This window comes from Ammodytes marinus (genome assembly GCF_949987685.1).
Source record: "Ammodytes marinus genome assembly, chromosome: 12".
NCBI lineage: Eukaryota > Metazoa > Chordata > Actinopteri > Uranoscopiformes > Ammodytidae > Ammodytes > Ammodytes marinus.
Window position 1 is genome coordinate 3964118 of NC_137216.1, and position 12828 is coordinate 3976945.

Sequence of the window (12828 nt, forward strand, 5' to 3'; positions counted from 1 at the left end):
AACATTTCTGGTCACTTAATATTTCGCAAATGTTTGGTCCAGTGATTTATGAATGTATTCTAAGATGCTTTAATGGATAGAAACCACAAAGGTTGACACCCAATATGTATTTTCTACCCCTCCTAAACAGCAAACACCAAATACACTATATAATACATGATATTGGTAGTGTGGCATTGTCAGTTGACTCAAACAAACCTGTAAGGACAGGAACTACTCAAAGAACATGAGAACCGGCAGGATGCTACTTGAATGGGTGATTCCATGGCTCGCCCTGTGCTTCCGACTATCTTCAGCAAACGGTGGTATGTACACAAAATAGGACACAAAGAGAGCAGCTTAAAGTTGTTTTTTGGGGGGAGTTGTACCTTAGTCAAGTCAAGGGTCGAGGGGCAGAGGTTTTCATATTTTGTCTGTGAAGCCTGTGGCAAAATGGCTTTTTGTGACATTGGGTTATATAAATAAAACTGATTTGATATGATTTGACAATGTAAACTGATTGTATAAATGTCTTTCTTTTTTAAGATATGAGTCATAGGATGGTTCCTATGGGTCATATGGATGAGATGGATCCTATGGATGAGATGGGTCAGATGGGTCCTATGGATGAGAATGGTCAGATGGGTCATGGTGGTCAGATGGTTCATGATGGTCAGATGGGTCATGATGGTCAGATGGGTCAGATGGGTCATGGTGGTCAGATGGGTCGGATGGGTCATGATGGTCAGATGGGTCATGGTGGTCAGATGGGTCAGATGGTTCATGGTGGTCAGATGGGTCATGGTGGTCAGATGGGTCAGATGGGTCATGGTGGTCAGATGGGTCAGATGGGTCATGGTGGTCAGATGGGTCAGATGGGTCAGATGGGTCATGGTGGTCAGATGGGTCAGATGGGTCATGGTGGTCAGATGGGTCAGATGGGTCATGGTGGTCAGATGGGTCAGATGGGTCATGGTGGTCAGATGGGTCAGATGGGTCATGATGGCCAGATGGGTCATGATGGTCAGATGGGTCAGATGAGTGGGGAGAAAGAGAAGAAAGATAAGAGTGAGGAGAAAGAAAAGAAAGATAAAAGTGGGGAGAAAGAGAAGAAAGATAAGAGTGCGGAAAAAGTGAAGGAAGATAAGAGTGGGGAGAAAGACAAGAAAGATAAGAGTGAAGAGAAAGAAGATAAGAGTGGGGAGAAAGAGAAGAAAAATAAGAGTGAGGAGAAAGAAAAGAATGATAAAAGTGGGGAAAACGTAAAGGAAGACAAGAGTGGGGAGAAAGAGAAGAAAGATAAGAGTGAGGAGAAAGAAAAGAATGATAAAAGTGGGGAGAAAGAGAAGAAAGATAAGAGTGAGGAGGAAGAAAAGAAAGATAAAAGTGGGGAGAAAGAGAAGAAAGATAAGAGTGCGGAAAAAGTGAAGGAAGATAAGAGTGGGGAGAAAGAGAAGAAAGATAAGAGTGAAGAGAAAGAAGATAAGAGTGGGGAGAAAGAGAAGAAAGATAAGAGTGCGGAAAAAGTAAAAGAAGATAAGAGTGGGGAGAAGAAAGATAAGAGTGAGGAGAAAGTGAAAGAAGTTCATGAGGGTCATGAGGGTCAGATGGGTCATGATGGCCAGATGGGTCAGATGGGTCATGGTGGTCAGATGGGTCAGATGGGTCATGGTGGTCAGATGGGTCAGATGAGTGGGGAGAAAGAGAAGAAAGATAAGAGTGAGGAGAAAGAAAAGAAAGATAAAAGTGGGGAGAAAGAGAAGAAAGATAAGAGTGCGGAAAAAGTGAAGGAAGATAAGAGTGGGGAGAAAGACAAGAAAGATAAGAGTGAAGAGAAAGAAGATAAGAGTGGGGAGAAAGAGAAGAAAAATAAGAGTGAGGAGAAAGAAAAGAATGATAAAAGTGGGGAAAACGTAAAGGAAGACAAGAGTGGGGAGAAAGAGAAGAAAGATAAGAGTGAGGAGAAAGAAAAGAATGATAAAAGTGGGGAGAAAGAGAAGAAAGATAAGAGTGAGGAGAAAGAAAAGAAAGATAAAAGTGGGGAGAAAGAGAAGAAAGATAAGAGTGCGGAAAAAGTGAAGGAAGATAAGAGTGGGGAGAAAGAGAAGAAAGATAAGAGTGAAGAGAAAGAAGATAAGAGTGGGGAGAAAGAGAAGAAAGATAAGAGTGGGGAGAAAGAAAAGAATGATAAGAGTGAAGAGAAAGAAGATAAGAGTGGGGAGAAAGAGAAGAAAGATAAGAGTGCGGAAAAAGTAAAGGAAGACAAGAGTGGGGAGAAAGAGAAGAAAGATAAGAGTGCGGAAAAAGTAAAGGAAGACAAGAGTGGGGAGAAAGAGAAGAAAGATAAGAGTGCGGAGAAAGTGAAAGAAGATAAGAGTGGGGAGAAGAAAGATAAGAGTGAGGAGAAAGTGAAAGAAGTTCATGAGGGTCAGATGGGTCATGATGGCCAGATGGGTCAGATGGGTCAGATGGGTCATGGTGGTCAGATGGGTCAGATGGGTAATGGTGGTCAGATGGGTCATGGTGGTCAGATGGGTCAGATGAGTGGGGAGAAAGAGAAGAAAGATAAGAGTGAGGAGAAAGAAAAGAAAGATAAGAGTGGGGAGAAAGTGAAAGAAGATAAGAGTGGTGAGAAAGAAAAGAATGATAAAAGTGGGGAGAAAGAGAAGAAAGATAAGAGTGGGGAGAAAGTGAAGAAAGATAAGAGTGGGGAGAAAGAGAAGAAAGATAAGAGTGCGGAGAAAGTGAAAGAAGATAAGAGTGGGGAGAAAGAGAAGAAAGAAAAGAGTGCGGAAAAAGTGAAGGAAGTTAAGAGTGGGGAGAAGAAAGATAAGAGTGAGGAGAAAGTGAAAGAAGATAAGAATGAGGAGAAAGTGAAGAAAGATAAGAGTGAAGAGAAAGAAAAGAAAGATAAAAGTGGGGAGAAAGAGAAGAAAGATAAGAGTGCGGAAAAAGTGAAGGAAAATAAGAATGGGGAGAAAGAGAAGAAAAATAAGAGTGAGGAGAAAGAGAAGAAAGATAAGAGTGGGGAGAAAGTGAAAGAAGATAAGAGTGGAGAGAAAGAGAAGAAAGATAAGAGTGCGGAAAAAGTGAAGGAAGACAAGAGTGGGGAGAAGAAAGATAAGAGTGAAGAGAAAGAAGATAAGAGTGAGGAGAAAGAGAAGAAAAATAAGAAAGGGGAGAAAGAGAAGAAAAATAAGAGTGAGGAGAAAGAGAAGAAAGATAAGAGTGGGGAGAAAGTGAAAGAAGATAAGAGTGGAGAGAAAGAGAAGAAAGATAAGAATGGGGAGAAAGAGAAGAAAAATAAGAGTGAGGAGAAAGAGAAGAAAGATAAGAGTGGGGAGAAAGTGAAAGAAGATAAGAGTGGAGAGAAAGTGAAGAAAGATAAGAGTGAAGAGAAAGAAGATAAGAGTGAGGATAAAGAAAAGAATGATAAAAGTGGGGAGAAAGTGAAAGAAGATAAGAGTGGAGAGAAAGAGAAGAAAAATAAGAATGGGGAGAAAGAGAAGAAAAATAAGAGTGAGGAGAAAGAGAAGAAAGATAAAAGTGGGGAGAAAGTGAAAGAAGATAAGAGTGGAGAGAAAGAGAAGAAAGATAAGAGTGCGGAAAAAGTGAAGGAAGACAAGAGTGGGGAGAAGAAAGATAAGAGTGAAGAGAAAGAAGATAAGAGTGAGGAGAAAGAGAAGAAAAATAAGAATGGGGAGAAAGAGAAGAAAAATAAGAGTGAGGAGAAAGAGAAGAAAGATAAGAGTGGGGAGAAAGTGAAAGAAGATAAGAGTGGAGAGAAAGAGAAGAAAGATAAGAGTGCAGAAAACGTGAAGGAAGACAAGAGTGGGGAGAAGAAAGATAAGAGTGAGGAGAAAGTGAAGAAAAATAAGAGTGAGGAGAAAGAGAAGAAAGATAAGAGTGAGGAGAAAGTGAAAGAAGATAAGAGTGGGGAGAAAGAGAAGAATGATAAGAGTGCGGAAAAACTAAAGGAAGATAAGAGTGAAGAGAAAGAAGATAAGAGTGGGGAGAAAGTGAAGAACGATAAAAGTGGGGAGAAAGAGAAGGAAGATAAGAGTGAGGAGAAAGATAAGAGTGAAGAGAAAGAAAAGAAAGAGAAGGAAGATAAGAGTGGAGAGAAAGAAGATACAAGTGGGGAGAAAGAGAAGAAAGATAAGAGTGTGGAAAAAGAGAAGAACGATAAAAGTGGGGAGAAAGAGAAGAAAGATAAGAGTGTGGAGAAATTGAAGGAAGATAAGAGTGAGGAGAAAGATAAGAGTGAAGAGAAAGAAAAGAATGATAAAAGTGGGGAGAAAGAGAAGAGTGGGGAGAAAGAGAAGGAAGATAAGAGTGAGGAGAAAGATAAGAGTGAGGAGAAAGATAAGAGTGAAGAGAAAGAAAAGAATGATAAAAGTGGGGAGAAAGAGAAGAGTGAGGAGAAAGAGAAGGAAGATAAGAGTGGAGAGAAAGAGAAAAAAGATAAGAATATCTCAACAAACAACCAGTTCTGCAGCACATGGGGAGACTCTCATTTTAGGACGTTCAACGGAGACTTCTTCCAACTTCCTTCCACTTGCAACTACATCCTTGCGTCCCAATGCAAGAGCAGCCTTGAGAGTTTTTCCATTCTGATCAAACGGCAACAGATAGATGGGGTCACTACCATAAAGAAGATAACTATGAACCTGGAAGGAGTCGATGTGGAATTAGCTGGGACTTCCGTCAGGTTCAATGAGGAACTGTGAGTCTGTTTTGATAGTATGACATGTCATTACCATTGGTTTTACGGACTTTAATGTCTTATCGTGTTACTGTGATGATTTTTTTGTCTCCTATAGTGTTACTCTACCATTTAGCCAGTCCGGCATTTCAATCGCAAGAGGTTGCTCCTATGTGAAGATAGAGGCTAAGCTGGGTTTGGTCATGAAATGGAATGAAGAAGACTCATTTTCGGTATGTTTTATCATTGTGCTCCATATCATACCTGATTGTATACATCTTAGATCAGCACAGAACCTGATCTATTAAAAAAAATATATTAAGTTGTACTGCTACATTTATACTTGGCTGATTTCGATCACTTCTTAGCTAAACTTAACATATTTTTGTGAGATCGTGTTTATAGTAAGATACATTTTACCAATGTTAGAAGTGCCCAGGGTGCTCTTAATAAGGCATTTTGCACAGATTAAAAATGGTCGATTTTCAAGTATTCAATCACTTAAAGACAATATTCATTATTAAAAAAGGCAAAACAAAATCTAGTTCTTAGGTTGCTGTTAAAACAGGTAAACATGTCTCCTGTCCTCAGGAAGGCTATTAGTGAAACTAGGAGCATGACAAACTGTCCATGTCATTTTTGAGAAACAGTAGTTGTCACAACATTCTCCACTTAAGGTCTGCTTTCTCTATCCCAATCACATGGTTTTCATCTGTTATTGTAGTTTAGCGAAATGATTATGTAAAAGTTAGAACTTTTCATTCTATTCTGATATAATTGAGAAAAAAGGCAATCTTCTGCAATGTGCTGTACAATATTCCTTTTCTGCACCTTATTCAAATGTCGTTTTTCACCTGATTTTAAGGTTGAGCTGGATGCAAAATTCAAGAATGAGACCTGTGGTCTGTGTGCTGACTTCACCACAGGTAAATACATAAAAAATAAGATTAAAACAAACTATAAAATGTGTCTTCACATTTGCTAAACACTTCTTTTGCCTCTAGAAACAGGGATTTCAATGACTCCTGAAGATGTTGGGGAGATGTGGAAAGTCAACGATCTTAATGAAGAATGTGAAGACATGTCCTCTACCGCAACAACAACCTGTGCAAAGCAGGTATGACAAAATGGATTTGCTTTAAATAATTGATATGACATTTAGGTACAATTTAAATAAATCATATACTTTGACCAACAGACAAGTCTCTGTGAGGAGCTGCTCTCAGGAACTGCATTCCTCAGCTGCCAAGACCTGCTTGATACTGACAAGTATATCGAAGCATGTGAGAAGGACATGTGCAACTGTAACAGCAGCAGTTCTTCATGCCTTTGTAAAAGCATAACAGAGTACTCCCGTCAGTGTGCTTATTTAGGCGGGAAACCCCAAGAATGGAAGACCGAAGATATCTGTGGTGAGAACAGCAATCAAAACATTTACATGTTTGTGCATTTTCACTGTATTTATATCAGAATCAGTGTTTCTAAAAATAAAATGTCATGTGTTGAATAGGCCAAACATGCCTTTTCAACAAGGAATATAAGGAATGTGGTAGTCCCTGTGTTGACACCTGCAGCAACTCCCAGAGGAGCCAAGTGTGTGATGAACACTGCGTAGATGGATGCTTCTGTCCATCTGGTAAGTTTTCTGATTTTAAAACCAAAAGAGATGATGAAGTTATAATTTGTCTTTTGGTTTGTTGTTACCCACAAATACTAAATGCTTTACTTTATGTTAATATAGGGAGATTATCACATTAATTTGATGTGTCCCTGTTCTCTTGACGCTCCTCTTTGTTTTTGTTTGGCTGCTATCAGTAAGGTGCAAGGTTATGACTGTTTAGCCTAATGCTGCAAAGAGTGAAAGTCAAATCCAAAAGTACTCAGCCTTAATTATTCAGTTTGGGTTTCACTATGGAAGGAGATGGAGTTGGCTTTGACATCCCTTAAACATATGCTAAAATGACATAAATATAATTAATTGTGTTCTGTAAAAGGTTAGTTAGGTATGGCGGAGCACAAGTAAAAACTAGATGTGAAAATGCAAGCGATTATACTAGAGCACAGGTTGACACAGGGTTAGTGAAGAGCAGAAAGAAACATTTGAAAAATCAACTTGAATACACAATTCAAAAGGCTGAAGAAAAATACAGAGAGAGAAAGACAGGAGAACACAGGAGACAAGTGGAGATAGGGAAACCCAGGGTAAAACAGTTGAAACAGCCAGTGCACGTTTCGGGCTGTGACACTAAGCAATTCAAATGGAATTAAAGCTGCGAGCAGCGATGACCGTGTCCTCCGGGTGACCGCGTGAAGCTGCATGAGTCTGTCTTCGGAGCGCGCTGCAGAGTAATGCTCGTCACTGGCGGGAGGCACCGCAACTGCGCTTGATACTGATGCGCGGACGTCCTCGGGCCTGGGCTGGAGGCGATGACGCCGAGAAATTACAAAGGCGATTGAGCCGATGGAAGTAGCTTCCTGTGTTATCTTTATGTTTTACTTGACCCAGCAGGTGGCGCTCTTACTTTCTATGAATATTAGTGTGTGGGCTTCCTCAGGCCTTGGGAGTCATTAACCATAAACAATTTGGAGAAGATGAGACAGAAGTTGCGTTCCGAATCGCATACTCTTTATTTTTTCTATTCTACATACTACATCCGACGATAAAAAGAATCTAGTTAGGATGCAGTAGGCATACTATTGGGACATACTTTACTCTCTTATTTCATCATAACATTGCGCCTTGATCTTGCCTCTTGCTTTTATATCCGTCGCATCCCCGTTTGTGTTCATATGGAGGCTTCGTCGATGTTACGTCACTTCACGTGCGCACTGGATTGTGGGTCAGAATCGCCCAAATAGGATGCACCATTCAACACTAACAATCTTGGCCGCATGAAGTAGGACATCCGGGTACTTCTAACCATCCTAAATCTGGCCACAAGAATCGGGACATCCTAAATCTTTTTTCTACATACTATATAGTAGAAAGTATGCGATTCGGAACGCAACCAGAGTATAGTGGAGTTCGGTCAACTTCCTGTTTTGTGGCAAATATTTCAAAATAAAATACTTCTTGTTGATTTTGGGGTGGGGCGTCAAGAGGGTTTTTTGTGTGTCCTGGGATTGTACCTTGCTGTATCGAATTGTGTGCATCTAAGTGTAACACAGCCTGAGTTTTGATCAATTAAAGGGGTTCCATTTCTTTTTTTCAGGTCTGACCTGCCCGCAGGGTTTTGCCACTTTTGCATGATGGGAAGGGGGTCAAAAGTGCCAAAAATGACTACATATAATAATAATAGGGAATAAGAATCCTTACGGTTTCAATAGGGCTTTGCACCATTCGGTGCTCGGGCCTGATTACAATTTTCCGCTTTGGACACTTAATAAAAGTAAAATAGGTGGCTCCTTCAGGGTTTGCATTGTAGAGCAGTTTACCATTGGCCAAAGATTAATCATGTCTTTATGTTTTTCTTAAGGGACTGTATTCGACGACATTAATGAGAGTGGGTGTATTGCTGTTGACCAGTGCTCCTGCGTACACAATAGCAAGGCATACAAACCAGGGGAATCTTTCTCAAAGCCATGTAAAACATGGTAATCCCGTTACTATCTTCACTGTAATGTTTATAGTAAACCACATCTATATTTGAGTTGGTGTGTCCAGTTGAACTAACTGAACTTTGTTGACAGCACCTGCAACAAGGGCCTGTGGAACTGTGAGGATTTAGACTGCCCTGGTACCTGCTCTGTTGTGGGGGGCTCCCACGTCTCCACCTTTGATGATAACACATATACTTTCCATGGAAAATGCTCTTATGTTCTCTCCAAGGTGAGGCAACTTAAATTAATTAATTTATCTAAAATAGAAAATACAATACCTGAACATTTTTTCATTTTACATTTTTGATTTTAGAACACTGGCAAATTCAGTGTCCTTGGTGACCTGGTCAATTGTGAAAAATCTGATGAATTGACTTGCCTGGGTGCAGTCACTGTACTACTGCCTGACCATAAGGTAAAATTACAGTATATAATTTATAGACATTTCCTATTTCGTATCTGTACGGCAGTGTGTAGATATTTAACCTGAACTTTTTAACAGTCACAGTGTCATTTTTCCCACTTTAGACGATTGTAGTTCAAGCCAGCGGACAGGTTATCTATAACCAAATGATTTCTCACCTGCCTATTTTTGATGGTTAGTGAGTGTTTTTTTATTGTGTTCATTTTACTATGAACTCAAGACATATTTTTACATAAAGTTTACTTAAATTAAAACATCTCATTGTTTAAAAATGGATTTCCCCCTGCAGATAGCGTTGCAGTCTTCAAGCCATCAACTTTCTTCACTATAGTGCAAACAAACTATGGGCTTCGTCTTGAGATTCAGCACACACCCATTATGCAGGTCTACATTATAGCCAATGTTTCAAATAAGGGAAATCTCCAAGGTGTGATTTTAATTCTTACAACTTTTTAACTATAGTTTGAAATATGATGTGATGATTATTGGAGTGAAGTGTAAAGTCAACGTAATTTTCTTCAAACAGGTCTCTGTGGAGATTTTAATGATGTGGAAGCTGATGACTTCAGGACCTCAAATGGATTGATTGAGGGAACGGCTGGGATATTTGCCAACACATGGAAGACCAAAACAAACTGCCCTGATGTGACAAACAATCTTAGGGACCCCTGCATGTTGAGCGTAGACAGGGGTAGGTATCGTAAATCATACTCCATTTATTAATATCGTTCCTAACAACACTATGTCAGTATGAAACATGTTTATTTGTTTTTCTAGAAAACTATGCCAAACACTGGTGCTCCTTGCTGTCAGACCCAAATGGGGTTTTTGCCCAGTGTCATTCTGATATAAACCCTGAAGACTACGAAGCTGTAAGCAGAGTTTGTTCTTCTTCTATAGGCAGTTCAATGAATTTGTGTATTTCTGCATTTTTATTATTTCACTTAACAATGGCACATTTAAACTATTGATATAGCTTTTTCCTGCCTCTTTATGCAGTTTTGCATTTATGACACCTGCGCCTGTGAAAACAGTGAGGAGTGCATGTGTGCAGCCTTATCTTCCTATGCCCACGCATGTGCCGCTGAAGGTGTCTTACTGGAGGGATGGAGGGACACAACGTGTCGTAAGTTACACCCAAACTATCAAATGTGAAATTGATAAAGTCTGTATCTATTTATTTTAATCTTATACTAAGCAAACCTCCTTTCAAAGTGAAATACACAACTGGCTGCCCTCCTACTCTTGTTTATGGCTACCAAATGACAAGCTGTGGTCGCACTTGCCGCTCTCTTAGTCAGTCAGACTCAACATGTGAAGTTAAATTTACGCCGCTCGATGGCTGTGGCTGTGCTGACGGAACTTACCTAAATGAGGATGGACAGTGTGTGCCAGCTTCTCATTGCCCCTGTCACGTGAGAGACACCTTGGTGCACCCTGGGCAATCCTGCATGGTTGACGGACAAAATTGGTGAGGATTTCAGTATTTCTAATAAGATAAGAGCATACAAATCTTTCTTCTACAGATTTGTTTTTGGGGATTTCCATGTGTGTACTGGTGAGCTGTCTGTAAAGCTCTCAGGACAGAAAAAGGGGATACAATGCAACAAAGGTCTCTGGCAGAAGTTCATTTGGGGATGTTGCAGCTCAAGCCCCGCAGCAGGTTTTGGGTCAGCTTTTTCTGGTGTAGGGTTCATCCAGGACCATATTTAATTAACCTTTAAGTACTGTTTCCAACTGCTGAGTGAGAAGCTGTGTTTAGGCATACAGCAAAACGAGTAACGCACACTCGACAACATTACTGCTAAATAGAGGTTCAAAAAGGAGTATATTTAATGAAAGTAAACATCTGCCAAAAAAACTATTTGTTTGAATTCCAGCTCATGAACAACTTCTGCTTCTTTAGTTTGTTCAGCTAAGCAAATGCAAATAACTCTTTTGGTAATATAAGGCAATTATGTAATGGATTTAATGTTTGTATAGTTAGCCATGATTGCACTTTCGTTGCAATGCTTATTTCATTATTATAATGCTTATTTCAATATGTTTTAAATTCCCTTTTTTAAATTCCCTCTATTATTTTAATTTTCATATAATTACATCAAATAGACCCTTTTGTTTGTATTGTATTTGTGTCCCCACATCCACTAAACAGTGTATGGTGAATTGGAATCACAAAACTGCAAACAAAAATGTGATTGTCTGTTTGTATTTTTTATAGACCATTGACAAGTGATTTTTTCTCTCTATGGCCTAAAATAGTTTCCAGCTCCCTGCAACTTTATTCTACATTGAAATAAATACTGATGGATACAAGATTAACTAAAATGACAATCTAAAGCCTATATGCCAGTTTGGTAACCCTGTCCTAGATTGTTTTTGTTTAAGCAAAGACATTTATCGAAAACTTGAAATAATAAACTAGAAAATTCTCCCATTGTCAACATTTATCAACCCCTCTGTCTATGCATTTCAGCGTCTGCCGCAGCGGAAAACTAGACTGTAAAGGAAGTCACGTGACTACATGTAGGTAGAAAGCACTCAGCTCGTCATAGAATTCCTTTCATAGCACAGCAAAGTATTAGCAATATAAGCAGCATACAGTGGTATCCTTTATAACACACTATTATTGTCATCAGCATGCACCGAGCCAATGGTTTTCTTCAACTGCTCAAGCGCAAAGCCAGGTGACCAGGGATCCGAGTGCCAAAAAAGCTGCAAGACACTGAACACAGAATGCGTAAGATAGAGAAAGGTTCATGCCTGTTGAAAGGTATTCTACATACAGTATGTATACTAAACCAAAAGGATGACATGTTAAATGCATTATTGCTGTTTAGATCAATAGTCACTGTACCTCCGGCTGTGTATGTCCTGCGGGCCTGATGTCAGACGATAAAGGAGGCTGTGTTGAGGAAGAGAACTGTCCCTGCGAATATAATGGAGAATTTTATAATCCTGGACAGACTACCACTGTGGACTGTAATACCTGGTGAGCCCTTTTATCCTGTCCACACCAATGTAGGGTCAGTTCAGTTTCTTTTAAATTGAGGATATATATATTGACATTACTCTATTTCTTCAAATCAAAGCACTTGCAAAGGCCGAACATGGGACTGTACAAACCGTAACTGCGATGGAACCTGTATCATATACGGAGAAGGACATTACATCACTTTTGATGAAAAGAAATTCTCTTTTAATGGTGAATGTGGCTACGTCTTCGCTCAGGTACGGCACAAATGTATCCTTAGTCTTTGTTATCTGTCAAATGTCAGTCTTGTAATACTGACGTCAGTTTCTTGCAGGATTACTGTGGAGAAAGTAACAATGGCAGCTTCAGAGTCTTGACTGAGAACATTCCATGTTCATCAACTGAAAGCATCTGCTCCACTAATATAAAGTTCTACTTGGGGGTACATTACATTATGATATGCATGTCACATATTGTTTAAAAAAAACTTGCAAGATTACAGATGACCTTGTTTATTTTTCTTTCAGAACCATGAAATTATTCTTTCGGAGGAAAATGTCCATGTTATCAAACAAGACAATGGGCAGGAAATACCCTATAAGATGCACTCTATAGGTCTGTATGTTGTGATTGAGGCCGAGAATGGTGTTGTTCTAATTTGGAATAAGAAGACAACACTCATGATTAAACTCAGTCCCACATTCAAGGTGAGTGAGCAGATATACAGGTGTGTAGGTGAATGTGAATAGGTTTACCACTTGACAAATTAACTAGATCTCATGTAATTACAGGGAAAAGTCTGTGGTCTGTGTGGGAATTTTGATGGGAATATCAAGAACGATTACACCACCAGAAGCAAAGACGTTGTGGTTGAAGCCCATGAGTTTGGAAACAGCTGGAAAGTATCACCTACTTGCCCTAATGCTGTCGCACCAAAGAATCCCTGCATTCTGTACTCCCACAGGCAGGCATGGGCATTGAAACACTGCAACATTATCAAGAGTGAAGTATTTGAAAAATGCCATTCGAAGGTAAGAAAACTTCCAAGCAATGCCACATGGCATGTAATCGCAAACACAGTCCTTGTTAGTAATAAACTCTGTATGCAATGACTTTGTATAATTGGCAATCAGAATGTACTCTGTT

General features: G+C 39.6%; 1 protein-coding gene across 1 annotated transcript in view; it reads left to right on the forward strand.

Moving 5' to 3' along the window:
* Window positions 1-620: 620 nt before the first annotated feature.
* The window catches only part of LOC307258436 (uncharacterized protein), a gene marked incomplete at both ends in the record, with an annotated part of 32737 nt that continues 20529 nt past the window's right edge, over window positions 621-12828 (forward strand). The window contains 23 exons of the mRNA XM_080037965.1: window positions 621-786; window positions 3751-4705; window positions 4803-4917; window positions 5550-5610; window positions 5689-5801; window positions 5883-6096; window positions 6195-6320; window positions 8161-8278; window positions 8375-8513; window positions 8598-8699; window positions 8813-8882; window positions 8998-9135; window positions 9235-9399; window positions 9486-9580; window positions 9708-9834; window positions 9924-10179; window positions 11185-11234; window positions 11348-11448; window positions 11549-11700; window positions 11801-11939; window positions 12017-12124; window positions 12210-12389; window positions 12474-12713. Of these exons, the coding sequence (XP_079894091.1) occupies window positions 621-786; window positions 3751-4705; window positions 4803-4917; window positions 5550-5610; window positions 5689-5801; window positions 5883-6096; window positions 6195-6320; window positions 8161-8278; window positions 8375-8513; window positions 8598-8699; window positions 8813-8882; window positions 8998-9135; window positions 9235-9399; window positions 9486-9580; window positions 9708-9834; window positions 9924-10179; window positions 11185-11234; window positions 11348-11448; window positions 11549-11700; window positions 11801-11939; window positions 12017-12124; window positions 12210-12389; window positions 12474-12713 (3930 nt within the window). The remainder of the gene's footprint in view (window positions 787-3750; window positions 4706-4802; window positions 4918-5549; window positions 5611-5688; window positions 5802-5882; window positions 6097-6194; window positions 6321-8160; window positions 8279-8374; window positions 8514-8597; window positions 8700-8812; window positions 8883-8997; window positions 9136-9234; window positions 9400-9485; window positions 9581-9707; window positions 9835-9923; window positions 10180-11184; window positions 11235-11347; window positions 11449-11548; window positions 11701-11800; window positions 11940-12016; window positions 12125-12209; window positions 12390-12473; window positions 12714-12828) is intronic.